This window comes from Dendrobates tinctorius, unplaced genomic scaffold, assembly GCF_039654945.1.
Source record: "Dendrobates tinctorius isolate UK_male_01 unplaced genomic scaffold, ASM3965494v1 ptg000058l, whole genome shotgun sequence".
In the NCBI taxonomy this organism is placed as follows: domain Eukaryota; kingdom Metazoa; phylum Chordata; class Amphibia; order Anura; family Dendrobatidae; genus Dendrobates; species Dendrobates tinctorius.
The window spans coordinates 23,984,082-24,010,401 of NW_027361726.1; the positions used below are offsets into that span (position 1 = coordinate 23,984,082).

Here is a 26,320-nt window from a genome sequence, read left to right on the forward strand (position 1 = left end):
ACTGATCATGATTTACAGCCTGTATTATACTCCAGAGCTGCACTTACTATTCGGCTGGTGCAGTCACTGTGTACATACATTACATTATTGATCCTGAGTTACATCCTGTATTATACCCCAGAGCTGCACTTATTATTATGCTGGTGCAATCACTGTGTACATACATTACATTACTGATCCTGAGTTACTTCCTGTAATATACTCCAGAGCTGTACTCGCTATTCTGCTGGTGCAGTCATAATGTACATACATTATATTACTGATCCTGAGTTACATCCTGCATTATACTGACTGCAGAGCAGCACTCACTATTCTGCTGGTGCAGTCACTATGTATATACATTACATTACTGATACTGTACTGATCCTGAGCTTCATACTGTATTATACTCCAGAGCTGCACTCACTATTCTATGTATGTACACAGTGACTGCACCATTAGAGTAGTGAGTGCAGCTCTGGAGTATAATACTGGATGTAACTCAGGATCAGTAATGTATTGCATGTACAGAATGACTGCACCGGCAGAATTGTGAGTGCAGCTCTGGAGTATAATACAGGATATAACTCAGAATCAGTACAGGATCAGAAATGTAATGTATGTACACAGTGACTGCACCAGCACAATAGTGAGCACAACTCTGGAGTGTAATATAAGATGTTAGTCAGGATCAGTAGTGTAATGTATGTACACAGTCACTGCACCAGTAGAATAGTGAGCACAGCTCTGGAGTATAATACAGGATGTGCTCAGGATCAGTACAGGATCAGTAATGTAATGTACGCACACAGTGACTCCACCAGCAGAATAGTGAGTGCAGCTCTGGAGTATAATACAGGATGTAACTCAGGATCAGTAATGTAATGTATGTACACAGTGACGGCACCAGCAAAATAGTTAGTGCAGCTCTAGAGTATAATACAGGATGTAACTCAGGATCAGTGATGTAATGTATGTACACAGTGACTGTACCAGCATAATAATGAGCACAGCTCTGGAGTGTAATATAGGATGTAGCTCAGAATCAGTGCTGTGACATATTTATGGATTCTTTGTCTCACATTCATACCTAGTATGTGAATGACAGGACGTTCTATCGTCTCCATGATGAACATTCACCTGTCCACACTAGTTTCTGCAAGTCTGTTATTCATAATCGCTAATGCCCCCACTCCTCCTGAAAAGCCATTGTGCCTGGAGCTGGTGCCAATTTGCCGGGGGTAGCCATTGGCCGTCTCTGATAGCTGTTTCTGCATGATGGCCAAGGAGACCTTATTAGAGGCCAAGAAGTCTTTCATGGAGATCATCTCCCCGGACATTCTCCTGCCATCAGTCTCGCTTTCATAGATGCCGTCTGTTTCTATGGATATGTTGCGCCTCGTCCGTACATTTCCCGGCATCACCACATTCCTCTTTGTCCTACATAATTTTCTTTGGCATTTCTGGCAGCAGCGACATTCCAGTTTTTTTAATATCCAGTTGATGCACTGTTTAATGACGATGGAGATGACGTTGAATAAGGAGTAAATGCAGCAGACCCCCATGAAAATGAAGATAAAGTTGCCGCATCGGTAAAGTCCTTGGTTCTCATATTTGTCTTTCTGGCTACTAACCATATCCCCAAATCCTATAGTGCTGAAGGCAACAAAACAAAAATAGAGAGAGTCAAAGTATCCCCACCCTTCAATGGGCGAGAACATGGCGGAGGCACAGCAAGAAATAATGATGGACGCCAGGCATAATATAAGCATCACATAATAGACGGAGGGCTTCCATCCAGACAGGCTGTCCACCTCCGAGTTACCTGAGCCTCGACGCGTTTCGGTGGGAATGCCGTCCTTCCTCCTCAGCTGCCTCTCATGACAGGATTTCATTACGAAAGCTATAACCGTAATCAGACGCTCCAAGAAAAGGTTAAAAAACAAGATGGTGGCAGCACAACCGATCAGCCCGTAGAAAATCAGGAAAATCTTGCCGGTAATGGTGGCCGGAGTCGTCATGCCAAACCCTGAAATAGAAGCAAAAAAGATGTCAAGAATATGATGTCAGCATCACATACAGAACAGAGGAGATGATGTCAGTGTAAGGAGGTGGCAGGAACCCTCGATTGCCTTCCCTCTTCTGAATACCGAGTACATGTGTCACGTGCGGCTTTCTAATGTTTTATGAATTTAAAGTGCTTTTTTTTAATGTTCTTTTATTGTGTCACGTGCGGTCATAATGTCTTGTTACTGTAAATGTATTTGTACCTATGTGCTTTAGTTCAGGGACAGAATGGGCACAAAAGAGTTAGACACCTGGAAGGAGTTAGGGTGTGATAGTGCAGAGCCACAGGGGTTTAGGGGAAGCATTTCCTGGGTAGTGACAGAAGCCCAGGCAGTATTGCCCAGGGCAGGACGTGTACATCAGTGTGCATGAAGAGTTTCCCCAGTCGTGAGGGATACAGTTGTTCCAAGCCTGGAGAGCAGAGAGAACGGGAATTAGCTCAATGAGATCGTCCTGTCATGACTCTGGACAGGATGGTTCCGCCTCCATCTTGGTCAGGTCAGGGTTAATTCAGTCCGCCTCTCTTTGGTTTTGGGGCAGCTATTTAATGTTGTCAGTACCTGAATTTAGTGTCGGTGATACTTCCGTATACTCCTTCCTTAAACACGTTCCTTAAACGTGTGCCTCTGTGCTTGTGTGCCTTGCTGTGTATGATTCGGTTTGTCCCGACTTCTGCCTCTGTGTCCTGCTTTTGTACTGCTCTGTCTCTCTTGGTTATCTGACCCCCTTGGCTTGTCCCCGTTTACTCATTGTCTTGTCCTTAGGTACTGCATGTTCGTCTGGCTTCTGACTCTCAGCTCTCCTTGACCATGTTTACTGTCTTTTCCCAATGCCCTGCACTCTGCATGCTCAGTGCCCTTCCCTGCACTTAAGGGCGGTGGCTCCGCCCCCTGGTCACGTGATCGCTTAGTGCCAGTTCCTGTGCTCACTACTCTAGTCTCAGGTCCTTGTGCACTGCGTGACTTCTGCCTGCACTCCCTGTGCTCATTCACACGCCCCTTGATAGCGCCCCCCTAGGCAGCACCAGGGACACCTTATGTGTCATTACATTTTCACCGACCCATATAATTTTTCAGGTTTTTTTTTGTATGTGTGTTTTCTCTGGACCCGCGGCATGCTCTGTTAAATCAGGTATCTAACCAGACCAAAATGATGCAGAACCTATCTGTTGAGCAAAGAGCGCTGGTTGCTTCTCAACAATAGGTACAGAGGGAATTGGTGGATACCTTTGATGCTGTTCGTGGGGTGCCTCTTCCCAGGGCCGCCATGAGGGCATTACTGCCCTGACTGGCGTATGGGGCCCGGTGGGCAGAGGGGGCCTGCATCGGGCCCGGTCTCCTCTACTCACCGGGCCCCTACTGGCAGGTAAACCGGGCTCTTAGCGTGGCGCTGCGGCAGCTAAACGCTATTGACATGCAGCGCGGGAGCGCTGCCTTCTCTCAGCACGCATCAGCCATTTATCTTGGTATTTCTTCTTGAGAGATTCTCCTCTCCTTCTGCACCCTATACAAATCTCCAATATTGGAATAAGCGATAATATGATAAAGGCTCGGGCTGAGCCGAAACGTCTTTTATTTATATCGCTTCCACTGTGTGCTATATTCCTGTTTGGCTCCCACATGTAATAAAATGAACACCTATTTGCATAAAGTCTGTTTGAGTGTGCGGTGAATTTAATTAACTTGTAATTAGGACCTACTGGTCCGTTGCACCTGCACCTCGTCTATATTTGACTAGAGTGCACGCTAACTACCCAGTTTGCATGCATGTCGCCAGCGTCTGATGTCACTGTCAGTCGCCGGCTAGAGCGCGCTTCTGCTTCAGCAGCGTGGAGGGACGGAGCCTCGCCCGCCGCTGGAGCACGGCCAGGTAAGGAGAAATAGGGTTTTTTTTGACAGCGGCGAACCAGGGGGCCCGGGGCAGAAAGCTAGAGATTGGAGCAGAATGCTAGAGACTGGGGCAGAATGCTGGACATGGGGCAGAATGCTTGAGATTGGGGTAGAATGCTAGAGAATGTGGCAGAGTGCTAGAGACTGGGGCAGAATGCTGGACATGGGGCATAATGCTAGAGACTGGGGCAAAATGCTGGACATGGGGCAGAATACTGGAGACTGGGGCACAATACTGGAGACTGGGGTAGAATGCTGGACGTGGGGGCAGAATGCTGGACGCTGGGGGCAGAATGCTGGGGGCAGTATGCTAGATGCTGGGGGCAGAATGCTGGACGCTGGGGGCAGAATGCTGGACATGGGGCTGAATGCTGAACATGGGGCAGAATGCTGGACACGTTGGGGGCAGAATGCTGGACATGGGGCAGAATGCTGGACTGGGGCTGAATGCTGGACATGGGGCAGAATGCTGGACATGGGGTAGAATGCTGGACATGGGGCAGAATTGCTTTAGACTAGGGCAGAATGCTGGACATGGGGCAGAATGCTGGAGACTAGGGCAGAATGCTGGACATGGGGCAGAATGCTGGACATGGGGCAGGATGCTGGAGACTGGGGCAGAATGCTGGACATGGGGCAGAATGTTGGACATGGGGCAGAATGCTGAAGACTGGGGGCAGAATTCTGGAGACTAGGGGCAGAATGCTGGACGCTGGGGGCAGAATGCTGGATGCTGGTGGCAGAATGCTGGACATGGGGCATGATTGGAGACACTGGGCAGAATGGAGATACGGGGCATGTTTGGAGACAGCTGGGGCAGGGTTGGAGACAGATCGCACAGGCTCATGGGGCTGGATGGATACGATGGAGACCATATGGGGAAGAATGGATACTCATGAGGGTGGGATGGGAGAACATATGGCTAAAGCCAGGAATGAGACACACGGGGGTCAGGATGGGGGATATTATTACCATAGGGGCTAATTAAGGGATATTATTACTGCAGGGATGTATTTAATTTTTTGAGGATACTGTTTTAAATGGGGGGGGGGCGGTCCTGTTACTGTGCAGAGTGACACTGTCACCTTTTTTTCTTCATGTGATGTAATGTAGAAGATGGGAAAAATAAATAATGCATTCTGCAAGCGGAGCTCTAGATAACTGTGTTATTTCCTGCAGAGACGAGTCCTGGCTGGAAGACGTGATGACGATCTGTGCTGGATGAAAGATGAAAAGCAAGGATGAAGGACTTTACCTAGAGACATCACTGGTGAGTTAGTGTGTTACCTATACACTGACACTATACACTGTATACTATATACAGAGGTCCTCTGTATAATGTCACCAGTGATCACTGTGTTACCTGTACATTATATACAGAGCTCCTGTGTATAATGTCATTGATCACTATATTACCTGTACACAGACACTGCATACTAAACACAGATCTCCTGTGTATAATGCCATGTATGGTGACAGTATTTTGTTTTTTATTAATGATCAGTATTGTAGTATTCATAGAATCATAGAATCGTAGAGTTGGAAGGGACCTCCTGGGCCATCTGGTCCAACCCCCTGCTCAAAGCAGGATTCGCTAAATCATCCCAGTCAGATGTCTGTCCAGCCTCTGTTTGAAGACTTCCATTGAAGGAGAACTCACCACTTCTCGTGGCAGCCTGTTCCACTCATTGATCACTCTAACTGTCAAAAAGTTTTTTCTAATATCTAATCTGTGTCTCCTCCCCTTCAGTTTCATCCCATTGCTTCTAGTCTTTCCTTGTGCAAATGAGAATAAAGTTGATCCTTCTACAATGTGACAGCCCTTTATATATTTGTAGACAGCTATTAAGTCTCCTCTCAGTCTTCTCTTTTGCAAACTAAACATTCCCAAATCCTGCAGCCTTTCCTCATAAGACAGGGTTTGCAGACCGGTCACCATTCTGGTCGCTCTTTTCTGAACTTGCTCCAGTTTGTTGATGTCTTTTTTAAAATGTGGTGCCCAAAACTGGACACAACATTCCATGTGGTGGTAATATGTGGTCTGGGCATGGTGCGGTGGTATTTGTCCCTTGTATGTGCTATTATTTGGTCACTTTGTAGTGGTAATATGTGGTCTGGTCATGGTCCGGTGGTATTTGTTCCTTGTATGTGATATTATTCGGTCACTATGGTAGTAATATGTGGTCTGGTCATGGTGTGGCAGTATTTTTTCCTTGTATGTGGTATTATAGGTCACTATGTGGTGGTAATATGTGGCCTGGACATGGTGTAGCGGTATTTGTTCCTTGTATGTGATATTATTGGTCATTTTAAAAATTGAAAAATAAATAAAAATATACCTAAATTGTATTGCATATTTTAACAAATATTTAATAGGTTACAGTAGAGTAGAGCCCAGCAAAAAGTGTCTACCCTGTTATGGTGGCGGCTTAAAAAAATCTTTTGTCCAAAGCAAAAGCTGCCGGCTATATGTGTGATCTGGTGATGGGAACTGTTAATGTGTGATAGGTGAGAAGTGGAGTTTTTCCAAGAGAGAGCGGTGGGACTGTGGACAGTTTGAGGGGTGGAGACGGGGCTGGGTGGAGCCGGGGCAGAGTCTCAAAGGGGCCCCGAAAATTTTGCCAGTATGGGGCCCCAAAATTCCTAGTCGCAGCCCTGCCTCTTCCTCGTCTAGCAATGGGGAGGGTACCATGTCTGATATGTCCTTATCCTCTCCTGAGCCCTGTGTCAAACTTCCGGATACTTTTTCTGGGGATAGGAAAAAATTCTGGGTATTTAAAGAGAGTAGTAAGTTACTTTTTTCGTCCTCGGTCGATGAGAGCAAAAGGGTGGGGATAGTTATTTCCCTGTTACGTGAGGGGCCGCAATCCTGGGCTTTCTCCCTATCCCTTACCTCTCCTGAGAGAATGACTGTGAATCAGTTCTTCGAGGCCTTGGGTCTTATATACGATGAACCTGATCGGGTGAGATTGGCAGAGGACACGATTATGAGTCTTACCCAGGGAAAGCACTCAGCTGAGTGGTACTGTTCTGAGTACAGGCGATGGGCACTTGAGGTTTCCTGAAACGACTCGGCACTCATGAGGCTATTCTGACGTGGTCTTTCTGAACATCTAAAGGATGCCTTGGCCCTGCACCCACCGCCCGACTCTCTGGAGACTATGACCCAGGCCGTCCATATGGACCGCAGGCTGAGAGAAAGAGGTGTTGTGCAACAAGATGCTCCTCTGTTGCCAGTGAAGTCAGAGTCTTTGGCATCGGTTGAGATCATGGAGCTGGGAGCTGTCTCCATGAAGGAAAAGAAGAGATGTCACAGAGAGAAAAAACTGTACTTCTATTGTGGAGAGCCAGGTCATTGGATAAAGGACTGTCCCTCCTGCCCCCCCGGATTCCAAGGTCTCAGGAAACGACTAGGTATGGGTAACTGCCGAGGAGGTTACGCAGACCCACAGGTACTTTTTTCCTCAGCCTTCAAACTATTGTTAAAAGTGTTAGTAGTTGTGAACAATTGTTTCTTTTCTCTTCTGCTTTTGTGGATTGTGTATCTTCAGTGTACTTGACTGACTCGAGGTTGGTGGCCCACTGTGAGATACGGACAGTCAGGTTGGACAAACCCATGCGAGTAGTGGCTATTGACTCAACCCCGTTCACCAAGGATGGGATCCGCTCTGTTACTAAAGAGTTCGTGCTTAAGGTGGGGTCTGTTCATTTGGAGCAGATAGCCTATTTCGTTCTGGAGAACCTCCATGCTGGTTTGGTCTTGGGGTTTCCTTGGCTGCAATGTCATAATCCAGTCATTGACTGGGAGGCCAGGGAAATTGTTAAATGAGGGGTCCAACTGTGAAAACAAATGTCTGAATTCTGTGTCTGTATTGTCCGTCGGTCTGAAGGGTATTCCGGAGTACCTGAAGGACTTCGAGGACGTGTTCTCCGAAAGTCAGGCCGAGGTGTTACCACCACACCGCCCTTTTGATTGTGCCATTGACCTGATTCCTGGGGCTAAATTGCCAAAAGCCCGATTGTTTAACCTTTCTGATCCCATCGCCATGAAGGAGTACATATCTGAGAGTCTCCGCAAGGGACATATCCGCCCTTCCGTGTCTCCTGTTGCTGCAGGTTTTAAAAAAAACAAAACGGTGGTCTCAGCCCATGCCTTGACTTTCGGGATCTAAATAAAATTACTGTAAGAAACATATATCCCCTCCCACTCATTCCCGATTTGTGTAACCAATTGTCCGAGGTTAAATGGTTTTCAAAATTAGATTTGCAGGGGGCATACAACCTCATCCGAGTGCGGGAGGGGGGATGAGTGGAAATCTGCATTTCTCACCTCAGAAGGGCTGTGTGAAAATTTAGTTATGCCTTTTGGACTGACCAATGCGGACTGAAGTTTTCCAAAACTTCATCAATCATGTGTTCTCTGATTTTATTGGGAGGTTTGTGGTTACAGTGGGGAAAAAAAGTATTTAGTCAGTCAGCAATAGTGCAAGTTCCACCACTTAAAAAGATGAGAGGTGTCTGTAATTTACATCATAGGTAGACCTCAACTATGGGAGACAAACTGAGAAAAAAAAATCCAGAAAATCACATTGTCTGTTTTTTTTCATTTTATTTGCATATTATGGTGGAAAATAAGTATTTGGTCAGAAACAAAATTTCATCTCAATACTTTGTGATATATCCTTTGTTGGCAATGACAGAGGTCAAACGTTTTCTGTAAGTCTTCACAAGGTTGCCACACACTGTTGTTGGTATATTGGCCCATTCCTCCATGCAGATCTCCTCTAGAGCAGTGATGTTTTTGGCTTTTCACTTGGCAACACGGACTTTCAACTCCCTCCAAAGGTTTTCTATAGGGTTGAGATCTGGAGACTGGCTAGGCCACTCCAGGACCTTGAAATGCTTCTTACGAAGCCACTCCTTCGTTGCCCTGGCGGTGTGCTTTGGATCATTGTCATGTTAAAAGACCCAGCCACGTTTCATCTTCAATGCCCTTGCTGATGGAAGGAGGTTTGCACTCAAAATCTCACGATACATTCTTTCATGTACCCGGATCAGTCGTCCTGGCCCCTTTGCAGAGAAACAGCCCCAAAGCATGATGTTTCCACCACCATGCTTTACAGTAGGTATGGTGTTTGATGGATGCAACTCAGTATTCTTTTTCCTCCAAACACGACAAGTTGTGTTTCTACCAAACAGTTCCAGTTTGGTTTCATCAGACCATAGGACATTCTCCCAAAACTCCTCTGGATCATCCAAATGCTCTCTAGCAAACTTCAGTCGGGCCCGGACATGTACAGGCTTAAGCAGTGGGACACGTCTGGCACTGCAGGATCTGAATCCATGGTGGCGTAGTGTGTTACTTATGGTAGGCCTTGTTACATTGGTCCCAGCTCTCTGCAGTTCATTCACTAGGTCCCCCCGCGTGGTTCTGGGATTTTTGCTCACCGTTCTTGTGATCATTCTGACCCCACGGGGTGGGATTTTGCATGGAGCACCAGATCGAGGGAGATTATCAGTGGTCTTGTATGTCTTCCATTTTCTAATTATTGCTCCCACAGTTGATTTCTTCACTCCAAGCTGGTTGGCTATTGCAGATTCAGTCTTCCCAGCCTGGTGCAGGGCTACAATTTTGTTTCTGGTGTCCTTTGACAGCTCTTTGGTCTTCACCATAGTGGAGTTTGGAGTCAGACTGTTTGAGGGTGTGCACAGGTGTCTTTTTATACTGATAACAAGTTTAAACAGGTGCCATTACTACAGGTAATGAGTGGAGGAAAGAGGAGACTCTTAAAGAAGAAGTTACAGGTCTGTGAGAGCCAGAAATCTTGATTGCTTGTTTCTGACCAAATACTTATTTTCCACCATAATATGCAAATAAAATGAAAAAAAAACAGACAATGTGATTTTCTGGATTTTTTTTTCTCAGTTTGTCTCCCATAGTTGAGGTCTACCTATGATGTAAATTACAGACGCCTCTCATCTTTTTAAGTGGTGGAACTTGCACTATTGCTGACTGACTAAATACTTTTTTTCCCCACTGTATATACATGGATATCATTCTGGTTTATTCAATTGAAAAGCAATCACATATTGGTCACCTTCGGGCGGTTCTTCAGAGACTCAGGGAGAACCAACTTTTCGCCAAGCTAGAGAAATGCTCATTTTTTCGCCCAGGAACTGCCTTTCTTGGGGTTCATTTTCTCTAGTGAGGGGTTTCGTATGGATCACAAAACGGTGCAGGCCATTGTTGATTGGGTCCAACCCCGGGACCTGAAGGGCCTTCATCGCTTCTTGGGATTCGCCAATTACTACCGGAGGTTTATTAAAGGGTTGTCTCAGGTGGTCAAGCCACTCATTGACTTGACACAGAAGGGGGCTGACGTTAAGAACTGGTCTGCCTCAGCGGTAGTGGTGTTTCTCACTCTCAAAAAATGTTTTATGACTGCCACGGTTCTGGTTCAACCGGATCCATCAGAACCTTTTGTAGTTGAGGTTGATGCCTTGGAGGTGGGGGTGGGGGCGGTGCTGTCCCAGGGGCCCGCCACCTTGACCAATCTGAGACCATGCGCCTTCTTCTCCAGGAAGTTCTCCCCGGCGGAAAGAAATTATGACGTGGGTAATCGCGAACTTCTTGCGGTTAAGTTGGCCTTTGAAGAATGGAGGCATTTTTTGGAGGGGGCAGTTCATCCCATTACTGTAGTTACTGACCATAAGAACCTGGCGTATATTGAGTCTGATAAAAGGTTGACCTCCAGGTAAGCCGGGTGGTCACTTCTTTTTCCCCGGTTCCAGTTCTCGATCACTTTTTGTCTGGGATCTAAGAATGTGAAGGCTGCCTTGTCCCAGAGTCTGGATCCAGTTTCTCCACCCGAGCCTCCATCCTCCATTCTTCATCCCGGGGTGGTGGTGGCAGCAGGTTTGGATTGGGAGATTCGGGAAACCCAGTCCCAGGTTCCCCCGTCCAAGCCGGTGAGAAAATTGTTTGTTCCAGTTCAAATTCGACTGAAAGTCCTCCAAGAGTTCCATGATTCGGTGCTGAGTGGACATCCGGGGATTTCAGCCACTCTTGGGGCCATCGCGAGGGTTTTTTGGTTGTCCTCACATACATCTGATGTTAGAAAGTTTGTGTCTGCCTGTGAAGTTTGTGCCCGCACTAAGAGCTCTCATAACCGGCCAACCAGGGAATTGGTGCCTTTGCCAGTTTCTGATAGACCAAAGACACATCTGTCCATGGACTTTATCACCAATCTTCCTCCCTCCAAGAGTAATACTGTCGTCTGGGTGGTGGTGGACAGGTTTACGAAGCAAGCACACTTTGAACCCTTAGTGACACTACCCTCTGTCTAGGTTGTTCGTTCAACATGTGGTTTGTTTGTATGTTGTGCCCTTGAATGTGGTGTCTGACCGTGGTGTGCAGTTTGTGTCCAGGTTTTGGAGGGCGTTTTGTAAAAGGTTGGGTATTGAGTTGTCTTTCTCGTCTGCTTACCATCCAGAGACCAATGGTCAGACCGAACGGGCCAATCAGTCGTTAGAACAGATTTTGCGCTGTCTTACCACTTCCAGTCCAGAGGACAGGTCCGATGCCTTACCTTTAGCAGAATTTGCGTTTAATATTCGTTTTAACCACTCCACAGGTAACTCCCCTTTCTTCTGTAACTATGGGTTTAATCCACACTTTGGGGAGTTTTCTCACCTGGACTCCGGTTGCCCGGGGGCTGATATTGCTGTACAGCAGTTGGGAAATTTATGGCAGGAGGTCCAAAAGAATATTGGGGAGGCTCAGAGGAAATTTAAGCTTTTTGCGGACAGGAGACAGGCTGTGGGACCCACCCTTTGGTTTGGGGATAAAGTGTGGCTGTCCACCAGGAACATTAAACTTAAGGTTCCTCGGGTTAAATTGGGGCCTAAGTTTATTGGCCTGTTGTGAGTTCATTTTCCCCTTCACCGTTGATGTCTGATGAACTCCCTCTGCTGGTGAAGAGAGGTAGTGAAATTGATTGGGTTGGGAAGAACCTGTCATCTGAACAGGTGGAGCCTGATTGGACACCCGGAATCACTGAGTGGATATAAGGCAGCCGACACCCTACAGGGGTGCTGGTGATCCTTTCTGCTCTGTGCTCTTGCAAACCAGTTCAGTACCTGTCTTCTGAAAGCTAAGTATTTGCTCTCTTATTTTTCCATGAGATATTGTCTGTTTACTTAGTGTTTGTGTTCTGCCTGCCCTTGTTGGTCAGGCTGAGCTCCATTTTTGTCTCTGGTCAAGTTGATCTTTTGCTCAGTCTTCAGAATATACCTGAGTGCTGATATAGTGTTTTTGAAGTCTAGTGACTTCAGGGCCATTTTTCTATCAGACGTGTTGGACATTATTTTGGCAGAATTTTTGCGGATTGCAGCCAGCATCTTTTCTGTCCATTCCTATTTAGTTAGTTGGGCCCCATCGTTTGCTCAACCTGTCTTTCTGTCTGTGTTTGTGTTTTCATCTGCTTTTCACCGACAATACATGTTGGGGGCTGTCTATTTCTTTGGGGTCTGCTCTGGGGCAGTTTAGATTTCCCCTTTCTTTCTTTAGGCTTATTTAGTTCTCCGGCTGTGAACTAGGGGTCTAGGGCACCGTAGGAACCCCCCACGGCACCTGTTAGTTGTGTGAATAGGATCAGGGGTCTGCAATCCGATAGCTACCAACCTCTCCGGTTTTCTGGACTTAGCTTGTATTTTTGTTTTTTCCTCCTTCAGTGACTCATTCATAACATTGGCCCTTATGAGATCACGGAGGTGGTTAATCCAGTGGCATTTCGTTGTGTCTTCCAGTGGTCTTTTAAGATCCCCAATGTATTCCATAGGGCCCTGCTGAAACCATTGGGGGCTGTGGAAGAAGTGTCATTGGGTCCCTCGCCGCCTGTGTTGGTGGATAGTCAGGAGGAGTTCGAGTTGGAGCGCATCGTTTCCCGGTTGGTCCGCCGTTCCCTCCAGTATCTTGTGCACTGGAAGGGGTATGGTCCTGAGGACCGATCGGTTCATGCTGATCGTCTGGTGTGTTCCTTTCACGCACGGTTTCCTGGGAAACCTGGGGGTCCGGTGGCCCCCCGTTGAGAGGGGGGTACTGTCATGACTCTGGACAGGATTGTTCCGCCTCCATCCTGGTCAGGGTTAATTCAGTCCGCCTCTCTTTGGTTTTGGGGCAGCTATTTAATGTTGGCAGTACCTGTATTTAGTGTCTGTGATACTTTCGTAAACTCGGTTAATGGTTGCTGACCCAAGTGACTCGTCCTTAAACGTGTGCCTCTGTGCTTGTGAGCCTTGCTATGTTTGATTCGGTTTGTTTCCTGACTTCTGCCTCTGTATCCTGCTTAGTACTGCTCTGTCTCTCCTGGTTATCTGATCCCCTTGGCTTGTCCCCGTCTACTCTTTGACTCTTTGTCTTGTCCCTAGGTACTGCGCGTTCGTCTAGCTTCTGACTCTTAGCTCTCTTTGACCACTTTTACTGTCTTTGCCCTGCACTCTGCATGCTCATTGCTCAGTGTTCTTCCCTGCACTTACGTGTGGTGGCTCCGCCCCCTGGTCATGTGATCTCTTCGTGCCAGGTCCTGTCCTCACTACTCTAGTCTCAGGTCCTTGTGCTCTGCGTCCCTTCTGCCTGCACTCCTTGCGGTCATTCACGCACCCTCTGATAGCGCGCCTTAGGCAGCGCCAGGGACACCTTATGTGTCATTACACATCCCCAGAAAGAATCCAGGGTTTGAGACCAGAACAGGAGCTGATGACGCCGAATGAACAGATGGGACCCGAATGGTTTGCAGAGACAGCAGGGAAAGCATAGGAAATGTTCACCTGTGTGAACTGCACAACTGGATGTGATGGATATCTTGCCGCTTAGCAAAGTTTAATCGTTGGAGCAAAGACTGTGACTCACAGATGCTTCATGGGACTAGAATTCCAGCCGACACAATGAGTACTCTTCATGTGCAAGGTGCTGGGATGCTCACTGACTGAACTCGTCCATGACTACCACCCTGTGCCACCTTTTTATATCAGCACCACATACAGATCAGAGATGATGTCACCACCAAATACAGATCAGAGGAGATTATGTCAGCGCCACATACAGAACAGAGGAGAGGATGTCAGCGCCACATACAGATCAGAGATGATGTCAGCGCCACATACAGAACAGAGGAGATGATGTCAGCGCCACATACAGATAAAAGGAGATGATGTCAGTGCCACATACAGATCAGAGATGATGTCAGCGCCACATACAGATCGTCGGAGATGATGTCAGCCACATACAGATCGGAGGAGATGATGTCAGCGCCACATACAGATAAAAGGAGATGATGTCAGCGCCACATACAGATAAAAGGAGATGATGTCAGTGCCACATACAGATCAGAGATGATGTCAGCGCCACATACAGATCGTCGGAGATGATGTCAGCGCCACATACAGAACAGAGGAGATGATGTCAGCGCCACATACAGATCAGAGGAGATGATGTCAGCCACATACAGATCAGAGGAGATGATGTCAGCCACATACAGATCGGAGGAGATGATGTCAGCCACATACAGAACAGAGGAGATGATGTCAGCCACATATAGCGCAGAGGAGATGATGTCAGCCACATACAGAACAGAGGAGATGATGTCAGCCACATACAGATCAGAGGAGATGATGTCAGCGCCACATACAGAACAGAGGAGATGATGTCAGCACCACATACAGATCAGAGATGATGTCAGCCACATACAGATCGGAGGAGATGATGTCAGCCACATACAGATCAGAGGAGATGATGTCAGCCACATATAGATCAGAGGAGATGATGTCAGCCACATACAGATCGGAGGAGATGATGTCAGCCACATACAGATCAGAGATGATGTCAGCCACATACAGATCGGAGGAGATGATGTCAGCCACATACAGAACAGAGGAGATGATGTCAGCACCACATACAGATCAGAGATGATGTCAGCCACATACAGATCGGAGATGATGTCAGCACCACATACAGATCAGAGATGATGTCAGCCACATACAGATCGGAGGAGATGATGTCAGCACCACATACAGAACAGAGGAGATGATGTCAGCCACATACAGATCAGAGGAGATGACGTCAGCCACATACAGAACAGAGAAGATGATGTCAGCCACATACAGAACAGAGAAGTCAGCCACATATAGAACAGAGATTATGTCAGCGCCACATACAGATCAGAGGAAATTATGTCAAAGGTGAATTATTTGGTTTCATGCCCAAAAATATCTGTCCAGGTCCAGTGAAGTAGGATCAAACAAAATGATGAGGGATTGAGCCCAGTATTTGTGGATCAGATGTAATGATGGGAGTCAGGCCAAATGTTGGGGAGAAGAACAAGTGAGAATGGATCAGACTCACTAATGGTGGTGCAAGTCCAGTTTTCGGGGATCAGATGCTATGATAGGGTTCAGACCCAATGATAGGGGATAAGGTGAAATTACTGGGGTTTCGGTATAATGATGGGGAATCAAGCACAATGGTGGGGTTCAGATTTAATGATTGCCATTCAGGCCACAGATGGGGGGTTCAGGACAGGTGACCCCAGTTCTCACACACTAACCTTATACAGTGGGGAAAAAAAGTATTTAGTCAGTCAGCAATAGTGCAAGTTCCACCACTTAAAAAGATGAGAGGTGTCTGTAATTTACATCATAGGTAGACCTCAACTATGGGAGACAAACTGAGAAAAAAAAATCCAGAAAATCACATTGTCTGTTTTTTTTTCATTTTATTTGCATATTATGGTGGAAAATAAGTATTTGGTCAGAAACAAAATTTCATCTCAATACTTTGTGATATATCCTTTGTTGGCAATGACAGAGGTCAAACGTTTTCTGTAAGTCTTCACAAGGTTGCCACACACTGTTGTTGGTATATTGGCCCATTCCTCCATGCAGATCTCCTCTAGAGCAGTGATGTTTTTGGCTTTTCACTTGGCAACACGGACTTTCAACTCCCTCCAAAGGTTTTCTATAGGGTTGAGATCTGGAGACTGGCTAGGCCACTCCAGGACCTTGAAATGCTTCTTACGAAGCCACTCCTTCGTTGCCCTGGCGGTGTGCTTTGGATCATTGTCATGTTAAAAGACCCAGCCACGTTTCATCTTCAATGCCCTTGCTGATGGAAGGAGGTTTGCACTCAAAATCTCACGATACATGGCCCCATTCATTCTTTCATGTACCCGGATCAGTCGTCCTGGCCCCTTTGCAGAGAAACAGCCCCAAAGCATGATGTTTCCACCACCATGCTTTACAGTAGGTATGGTGTTTGATGGATGCAACTCAGTATTCTTTTTCCTCCAAACACGACAAGTTGTGTTTCTACCAAACAGTTCCAGTTTGGTTTCATCAGACCATAGGACATTCTCCCAAAACTCCTCTGGATCATCCAAATGCTCTCTAGCAAACTTCAGTCGGGCCCGGACATGTACAGGCTTAAGCAGTGGGACACGTCTGGCACTGCAGGATCTGAGTCCATGGTGGCGTAGTGTGTTACTTATGGTAGGCCTTGTTACATTGGTCCCAGCTCTCTGCAGTTCATTCACTAGGTCCCCCCGCGTGGTTCTGGGATTTTTGCTCACCGTTCTTGTGATCATTCTGACCCCACGGGGTGGGATTTTGCATGGAGCACCAGATCGAGGGAGATTATCAGTGGTCTTGTATGTCTTCCATTTTCTAATTATTGCTCCCACAGTTGATTTCTTCACTCCAAGCTGGTTGGCTATTGCAGATTCAGTCTTCCCAGCCTGGTGCAGGGCTACAATTTTGTTTCTGGTGTCCTTTGACAGCTCTTTGGTCTTCACCATAGTGGAGTTTGGAGTCAGACTGTTTGAGGGTGTGCACAGGTGTCTTTTTATACTGATAACAAGTTTAAACAGGTGCCATTACTACAGGTAATGAGTGGAGGAAAGAGGAGACTCTTAAAGAAGAAGTTACAGGTCTGTGAGAGCCAGAAATCTTGATTGCTTGTTTCTGACCAAATACTTATTTTCCACCATAATATGCAAATAAAATGAAAAAAAAACAGACAATGTGATTTTCTGGATTTTTTTTTCTCAGTTTGTCTCCCATAGTTGAGGTCTACCTATGATGTAAATTACAGACGCCTCTCATCTTTTTAAGTGGTGGAACTTGCACTATTGCTGACTGACTAAATACTTTTTTTCCCCACTGTATATGTCTATATAAGAGGTCCAAATATGAATTTGTCTTGACCCCCCTTTTAAAAGCACCCCATTAACTCTGTGTCCATCCCGGCAGCCAATCAGAAGGTTTCCTACAAGAGAGACAATAAGGAGAGAGACAATGGCATAGAAAAGACGCTGCGGTGAGGTGTCCTTGAATATCCGGAATCATTTGCTTCTATTCTGTTGTAAATTAGAAAATTAATGAGAATCCAGCAAACACTAATTACAATGTTTAACTCATTGGTGAAAAGTAACACTGAAAATCTAATTCATTGCGTCAATCAATCTGAAACTTTGAGATGAAGGATTTGACGAACCTCAGAGCCGGACCCTGCAGCCGCTCTAGGACCCACAGACAGAGGGGCCCATCCGTCTACAGTGGGTTCTACGGGTTCAATGATTCTTGGAGGTTGTTGATGCCTGTTGGATCCTTGTGTACCAAGAACCGCGTGTCGCCTCTGATTATGGGAATCGGAGCGTTCTCCTGTTTTACCAGCTTTATGTAAATTCTGGCATCTCTCTAGGGATCTCATGGGAATGTTAATGGCAGCCTTAAAGCCAAAGACACAGAAATCACGGCTGCTAGTCAATATTCACTCAGGTCTAACTCTATCCAGATTTTTAGCTTAAAATACTCTGCGGGGGGGGCTGGAGCACATCGATTTCAGTCTGTGACTCCTTTGCTGAAATACTCTGTGCTGCTCTCTCAGTGGCAAACTGTGATATTTTTGTGTGTGTGTATTGTGGGGATGGGCGACGATGATCGTCTGCATTGGAGTTCTGCTCTTGTAGCGCTTTCATGTATGGATCCCGGTAATCAGAACTTCAGCCAATGATCATCAGACGACGTTTGTGCTTCTTCTTCGATAACTTTTCCATTTAAACATCAATGGTTACCATGGAAACAAGCTGCTGACATTAACGCGGGCACCTCAGAGGAAGAGCTGGGCACTCAAGGAGCAGTGCCAAGGACTAACGATCCTGGCAGCACCATGTGCAGAGCAAGTGGACATTACAGGGCATTCTGAGGAGGATGAGGGGGCTCCGTTCCCTGGGGGTCTCCATGGATGTTACACTGTAGCAGAAGATTTTCTCTGTTACCATTGACTTCCAATGAGCAGAACAACTCACAACTGCGGCTCATGGAATAGATCATTATTAGCTACAAAGCAGCGACTGCTCGTCCTGTGTGTGCCAGATATAATGTTACAATCACTTTATAAATTTGCATTTATTGTAAAATTCACTTAAAGGGATTGTTTCATCCTCTTTCTTCAGCTCCTCTGTCTCCTTGGGGCGGTGCGCTACAGATGATTGACAGTTCGGACCGGCAGTATGGTCGCACCGCTGGTGTGAACTGTGTGCTCCGTCATGCTGCAAGCAGATTGGAGAAGTGCAGGGACACATAACATGGCTGGACTTAGCTTCAGAACGGCACTTGTGAGAGCTGCGCTCCTTGCCTAGAAGGCCGACCACCGCTGATAGGCTGCAGAGCAGGCCGGTAACCTGGGCAACGAATACTACAGAAATAAAAATCCCTCCGTTCTTGAGAATGGAGAAGATTTTTAATAAGAGGTAAATTGCACATTTGCAATTGTTACCTTTAATGAACACGAGACAACCCCTTTAAAGCTCCTCTCGCAGTCTGTGCTCAATTATTGTATGCACCCACAAAAACATGAAATGCATCCATAGACCCCCAATCAAAAGACGGAGACCTTCACCCACACCAGCCTGATATATGTCGGCACACTTCTGGAACACTCTGCTGCACTATTCTGTGCAGAGACATCCAGTAAAAAGCGTCAATCTGGTGGCGCATATTTATTACATGCATGCTAAGACAGATGGCGCTGGAAAGGGGCATTTGTAACAAGGAGGCACGGGGGTGGTAGCCGTGGGTGAGTTAACTAAGCAACAGTGAGTGAGCACCCCGCCACCTTGCACATGAAAAGACAATTGAAGTCCCAGTCCTGCAGTACAGTCATCACTTGTTCACTTCGGTTGCAGGGGACTAGATTTCAGGAAGCACCACAAGCCACTGTTCTGTTCCAACGGTAAAACTTTACTGACCACAGTGCAATCAAGACAATGTTTCCTGTACTTTCCCTGCAGCCTCTGTATGCTGCATGCCACCAGCTCTTATCCTGGTCCTGGTCCCGAACCCCATAGTTCTCCTGGGGTCGATCCCGCAGAGCCAGTGTTCGTCCTCGCTGCCCGTCATGCTAGGGCAGCTTTTATCCTCACGACCGGTGAAACCTCTGTACTCACTATGGCGCAGGTCTCACCCTGGGCAAGCCTGCCTGTGCTCTGCTCTAAAGGCAGGAAGTCCCTTCCTTGAGTCCCTGAGGCTTTGCACAGTCCCCCTTTTAACTCCTCCCAACTATTTAACCCTTAGTACTCTATCCCTAAGGCCTGTTTCACACATCCGTTTTTTGTGTCCGCCAAACGGATCCGTTTCCATTTTTTGCCACAAACGGATGCAAACGGATCCGTTTTTTGATGGATCCACGGTAACCGCTAATGGAAGTCTATGGGACAAAAAAAGGATCCTCCAAAAAAATGGCGGATCCGTTTTTTGACGGAAACCGACGGATTTGAAAAAACGGAAGTGTGATCCAGGCCTAAGCTAAAGAATACATTTTGTATTACAGTATTAAACATCACATACAAGGACATTGGAAAACTGCACATTACATCAGTAAAACGCTAGGAAGCCGCACGTAACACGTGCTCGTTATTCAGGAGAGAGAAGGTAATTGAGGGTCCCCGCCACCTCCTTCCACATTCATCAGGCAATAAAACCCCGACGGATATTGCACAGCCCAAATGTACCCGATACCGCGGCGGACTGGTCGCTCAGTGTAAGTGATCCCTGACCAGCCCATCAGCGCGCTCCGCCAGACTCGGGCGCACAACAGACGAGCGGCGCTGACTGCAGTAATTAGCAGCCGGAAGCGTCTTACTTGCTACCTGTGGCGCTCAGGGCTGTCGGATATAAGCACAAGGTCTTCTTGGTTACATAATGAAGAGAATGCCTCGCTGCTCCCCGGTGGTTCCTGCTCTTGTACAGTACAAGTTTCCTTTCATATAAGGCCACTGGGAACTGGCGAGATGTCAGCAGTCGGCTCTTCCTACAAGGTTTTCCTGACATATTGTCAGCATCAAACATCACACGAAGTATTACCATTCACGCCGCCACATTGCGCCACTCTCACCTACATTCCTCCGCTACAATAAATCCATGGCAGAAGCCGAAGTCTAGAAACATTAGAGAAGTCCTCCGTCTCTGTAATAGAAGGGCCATCACTACACTATGAAAAGTTCTTCAACTTTCTAATTTCTCACTAACTTCTAGACCTCTGCTTGCTGTCATTGAATGAAAACTTTCTTATTACCACTAAGGGCTCTTTCATACAACGGTCAGTGGTCCCATTGGGGCTTCAATCTGAACACCCAACAAATTGAGATTTTGGCGTATGCGATGACGGGGTCATTGACTATAAAGCCACGTTCACACGCTCAGTATTTGGTCAGTATTTTACATCAGTATTTACAAGCCAAAACCAGGAGTGGAAGAAAAAGTATAGAAACTCGTCACCACTTCTGGATTTATCACTACTCCTAATTTTGGCTTATAAAGACTGATGTAAAATACTGAACGTGTGAATGTGGCCTGATGATGTAAATGGAGTCATCGTGCTCCGTCATGCATCATTTTCAGCCATATAAGCCTATTGGAGTGGGACAGCAAGATATAGTCTACTGCATATTGCCATCATATAGGCGTCTAGGAACATAAAGGGCCCTAAGAGGCAGAAAACCTGTCAGGGACGTACAATACGGTACGGAACGGTTATTACAACTGTATCCACAATCCTTTGAGAGCAAAACAGAAAGCAATCTCAGGTTTGTTACAATGTATCAGTGCAGGTCGTGATAGTTGTTACACTGTATAGGCACACACATTATATATATATATATATATATATATATATATATATATATATATATATATATATATATATGTATGTATACATGGTACAATTTGTTACAAATTTGTATCGGAGCCAGTGCCAATTGTCTGTTACACTGTTACAATATTTCAGTATTATTCTTCAATAGTTTGTTACAATGTATCAGTGCAGGCAAAATGTATCAGTTTGGTGGCCAGGGTGTTTTAGCTCAGTGACAATCGTCTATACTGGATACAACGGTTGCAATTTTTCACCTTCAAAATGTAGAATATTTCCAATCATTGACAGCAGAGACCTCAAATTTGTGAACTTTCCTAGAGTCCTGCATAATAAATGAACATGGATTTTTTACATTTATCAGAAATATCTGAGCAGAAATAGCTTTTACATATCCAGGAAAACTGGAAGACATTGCCTATACAGAGCTGTACCCCAGCGGGAGTGAACTAGACATACAGTTAGGTCCAGAAATATTTGGATAGTGACCGCATCTCCGTGATTTCAGCTCTGCAGGCCGCTATTTTGGATTTAAAATGAAACAACTGAGATGCACTTGAAATGGAGAATTTCAGGTTTACTTAAAGGGAACCTGTCAGCGATGATGTCGCCCACAGGGGCGAGATAACATCGAAAAAGGGCTGACTAGTCTGGGGAATCTAACGCCCCATCGTCGTTTTTTCAGCCTAATGATGGTCTGTTTCTCTTCTGTTGCAAGCTCCTTTAATCGCATGTTGTGGATTCACAGCAACAGCTTCTAAATGCAAATGCTGCACCCAGAATCAGTTCCAGACCTTTTACTTCTTTCATTGATGATAGCATAGTCCATGCCATAATGGTCCAATTACTTTTGGCCCCTTGAAAAAGAGGCTGTTGCATATTAAATAGCTGAAACTCCCAAACCCTTCCTCTAATTAGAATGTTAATCCCCTCGATTTAAAGCTGAGAATCTGCACTTTAAACCCATATTGGTTACCGAACTGGATTTGGAATATGTTTTGTTAAACAGCTAACATGCCAAAACTTGTTCAACTGGCCAAATACTTCTGGACCTAACTGTACTTGCCATTCAGTAGTATGGGAAAGCTGGATGATATCATTAGCGAGCACTGAATGGTGGCCTTATTGGTTGTCACCCACAAAAAGCAAGTAAGCCCTGACAACTGGAATGAGAAGGATTCTATATTCATATATTCTGGTTTTGCTTCTTTAAGTGTCGCTGCACTCGGGGATGTGTGGAGCGCTATCGGGGGATTGCTCGTGATTGCTCATCTCAGCCCAAATTGTGCCTCTATTATCAGATCTTCTCTTAATCTTTGTTCTGCGCTTGGAGTGATCAGGAGAAAATCATCCTCTTTGATAATCTCCCCATTCGCAGCGTTTATTCACAATGGTGTTCCCTATGGAATTGCGCTTTGTTACAAGATCGGAGCATTTTCCACCCATCGCCTGATATCAATCACCGGCGATGGGACAAGAGATTAGGACGCTGCTGAATAAATCCTTCATGTGCTGGCAATATGCAGCAGTGCAGATCTCTCTGATATATCCAGGATATGCCGTCCGCCTCAGGATATAAACTGGAAGGCTTCCATTCACTGACAGTAAGCAGAGATCTGGAAAGTGATAAATAGTTGGAAAACAAAGGAGGACTTAGTAAGTCTGGAGCAGCCCCAAATTTATTAGGGTGCACATTTTGCTTGCTTGGTGCATGTTTTCTGTGCGTTGGAATATGACGTTCACTCTGGTTATGATCCCGTGTAGATTTGCACACCAATTTCCATAGTAAATTTGTCAAGCTGTGCTCCTCTAAACCCCACATACTTTCTGGGGCAAAAAGATGCAAATTACTGTACAAATGTAACATAAATGTATTTTGTTTGAAAGCTCATATCATATATGTTTCTTTTTTATGTCTTTTTTTCTCCTGCATCATCCGTCTGGGTTAAGAAGTTGAACAGCATTTCCTTGAAGTGTCGCCTGGCGTTGGCGGCTGACTCACCAGCCTCCTGACGCAGGACACACGTTTCTGATCCAAGCTGCGATAGGCGCAGGATAAAGCTGGCAATGAGGTTGATCAATGCCGCATGTGACAACATCCGGCCCCCGACACTGTTCGCACCCACCGCGGCCTCGGCTTACTTTACAGAGGAACGTCGCGGTTCACAGTTTTTGATCGTTTTGTGATTGAGTTGCAGTCAGAATCTGAGATACACACAATTAGTGAGTCTCCAGCGCTTAGTCCGACTCCTGGAAATTACTGTCCCCGGCCCCGGAGCGCTCCGCTAATTAGATTTTCTCTCTGGGAAAAAGCCAATTTACAGCTGGTGTTGAAGGAAATAGAAGAAGCAGATGGCGGAAACAGCGGCGGAAATCGTAAAGACGACCGGAGGAACGCAAGGCGTAATCCTGACACAATGTCTGGGGCTCAAGTCGAAGGTCGTGTGGTTAAATGAGAACCCTGAAAACTATTGATTGCAGTTGACCCCAAATATCTAACTGCAACTTTACAATCATTACAGGCCAGGTAATTGAGATATGAGGAGTTGTTTGCTGATGGCATGACAATGTGAAGTTACTAAAGCAGTCCCTGAGACATGGAGGGAAAGTCACCCTCCATATCACACAGCCCCCTCTAAATCACACAGCCCCCTCCATATCACATAGCCCCCTACATGTCACACAGGCCCCTCCATATCACACAGCCCCCTCTAAATCACACAGCCCCCTCCATATCACATAGCCCCCTCCATGTCACACAGGCCCCTCCATATCACACAGACCCCCTCCATATCACACAGCCCCCCTCCATATCACACAGCCCCCTCCATGTCACACAGGCCCCTCCATATCACACAGCCCCCTCTAAATCACACAGCCCCCTCCATATCACATAGCCCCCTCCATATCACACAGCCCCCCTCCATATCACACAGCCCCCCTCCATATCACACAGCCCCCCTCCATATCACACAGCCCCCCTCCATATCACACAGCCCCCTCCATGTCCCACAGGCCCCTTCATATCACATAGCCCCCTCCATGTCACACAGGCCGCTCCATATCACACAACCTCCCCTCCATATCACACAACCTCCCCTCCATATCACATAGCCCCCTCCATATCACAGAGCCCCGCCTCCATATCACATAGTCCCCTCCATGTCACACAGGCCCCTTCATATCACACAGGCCCCTCAATATCACACAGCCTCCTCCATATCACATAGCCCCTTCCATATCACACAGCCCCCTCCATGTCCCACAGGCCCCTTCATATCACACAGCCTCCTCCATATCACATAGCCCCTTCCATATCACACAGCCCCCTCCATGTCCCACAGGCCCCTTCATATCAAACAGGCCCCTCCATATCACACAGCCTCCTCCATATCACATAGCCCCTTCCATATCACACAGCCCCCTCCATGTCCCACAGGCCCCTTCATATCAAACAGGCCCCTCCATATCACACAGCCTCCTCCATATCACATAGCCCCTTCCATATCACACAGCCCCCTCCATGTCCCACAGGCCCCTCCATATCACACAGCCCCCTCCATATCACACAGCCCCCTCCATATCACACAGCCCCCTCCGTATCACACAGCCCCCTCCGTATCACACAGCCCCCTCCATATCACACAGCCCCCTTCATATCACACAGCCCCCTCCGTATCACACAGCCCCCTCCATGTCCCACAGGCCCCTCCATATCACACAGCCTCCTCCATATCACACAGCCCCCTCCATATCACACAGCCCCCTCCATATCACACAGCCCCCTCCGTATCACACAGCCCCCTCCATATCACACAGTCCCTTCAGCCCTTTCTCACTTATAATACAGACCCCTAGTACTGCACAGGCTTAGCATAAAGATGTGGGTTCTCCTACAGTCCGTTGTGCTGTCAGTGGGGAGGATTTGCATAGGATTTACAAGTCATTTCATCCATATATTAAAATTAGGGCAGAAGAAGAGGGTCAAACTTTCTTAAGGCTATAAGAATACGGCGCGATATAAGATGTTCTGTGTTTGGAGGATAAGAGGCCATCCCATAATACACCAGATAATAATATCTGGGGCTTCTGGCAGTCAACTACATCCTATTCTCCTCCACTACAGCGGTCCTCTAGGAACCAGGAGGCTCAGGATGAAACAGAAATAAAACGTACACCCGTCATGTGACCCGGCATCAGCACGGATTTGTCTGGAATATTCCAGATATTGAATGTTACTTATAACAAACCGCCTACTTGGTTAAAAACGCGCGAGGAGGATGTGAAGCCATCATTGTCGCCATTCAGTGCAGGCCTTTACAATTAGCGGCTCTGTGTAATTATGTGCGAGGCAGACAAAGGCGCTGTCCTGATTAGCGGCAACAAACGCCGCCGCTGATGCAATTTCTCTAAACGCTTCCACCCTGGAATCGAGCCGGCGGGTTAACCCCGCAGTCACCGCTTTCCTACTGCCCGTAAAACGTATCAAAACACAATGTAAAGGCCACACAACTGGAACAGGCCCTCAATGGTCCGGGACGATACCAGCATCTGAAGATAATCGGACCGGTGCTCTGAAAATGATGGAAAAATAAAATACAAAGGGTGAGTCTGAATTCATCATCGGGCATTTTTAAAGGCAGTTTCTTGGCGTTCACCTGCAGAACTTGCAATGAAATGGTGTAATTGTGGCAGATTGGATGTGGGCTTCTACCTGTGACTGGAAAAGCCACGCACCTTACGCCAATGCTAATCTGGAGGTAAATTGTGCTAAAATTTGTGACTTTGGAAAATGCATAAAACAGAAGTGACAGAAAGTAAATTTCTGCCGCAAAAGTGATGAGACTACAAAAGTGAATTCTCACTTCTCACTCAAACTGAACCAGACTAGTTATCCGTATTTTGTGGCTCCCATGTTTGTACAGAGTCGGTCAATACATCAGCTGTCCGATACTATTGATCGCCAGCGCCAAGAGCGATAACCCGGTGCATGCGGTGCTATAGAGTCATTAACTAAATCTGGAGCACTTTTAAAGGTTACTATTACTAAAAAAAATCAACAATGAGTCAGTGTGTGACATTTCTGCTTTATCTGTTTGTGGAATTGTCTTAGGAGCGACTGTCTGATATAAGGTTGTTATGAGAATCACTTCCGACCACAATCGGCAGATAACTTGCGCTG

General features: G+C 46.5%; 1 protein-coding gene and 1 long non-coding RNA gene across 2 annotated transcripts in view; one reads left to right on the top strand and one right to left on the bottom strand.

Moving 5' to 3' along the window:
• Positions 1-461: 461 nt before the first annotated feature.
• Positions 462-26,320, bottom strand: part of KCNK13 (potassium two pore domain channel subfamily K member 13) — a 65,640-nt gene continuing 39,781 nt past the window's right edge. Inside the window, exon 2 of the mRNA XM_073578202.1 lies at positions 462-2,008. Coding sequence (XP_073434303.1) covers positions 1,116-2,008 — 893 coding nt within the window. The 3' untranslated portion in view covers positions 462-1,115. The remainder of the gene's footprint in view (positions 2,009-26,320) is intronic.
• Positions 5,105-26,204, top strand: LOC141092193 (uncharacterized). Its single transcript, XR_012232702.1, has 2 exons — positions 5,105-5,205; positions 23,089-26,204. It is a non-coding gene; the product is annotated as an uncharacterized lncRNA (long non-coding RNA).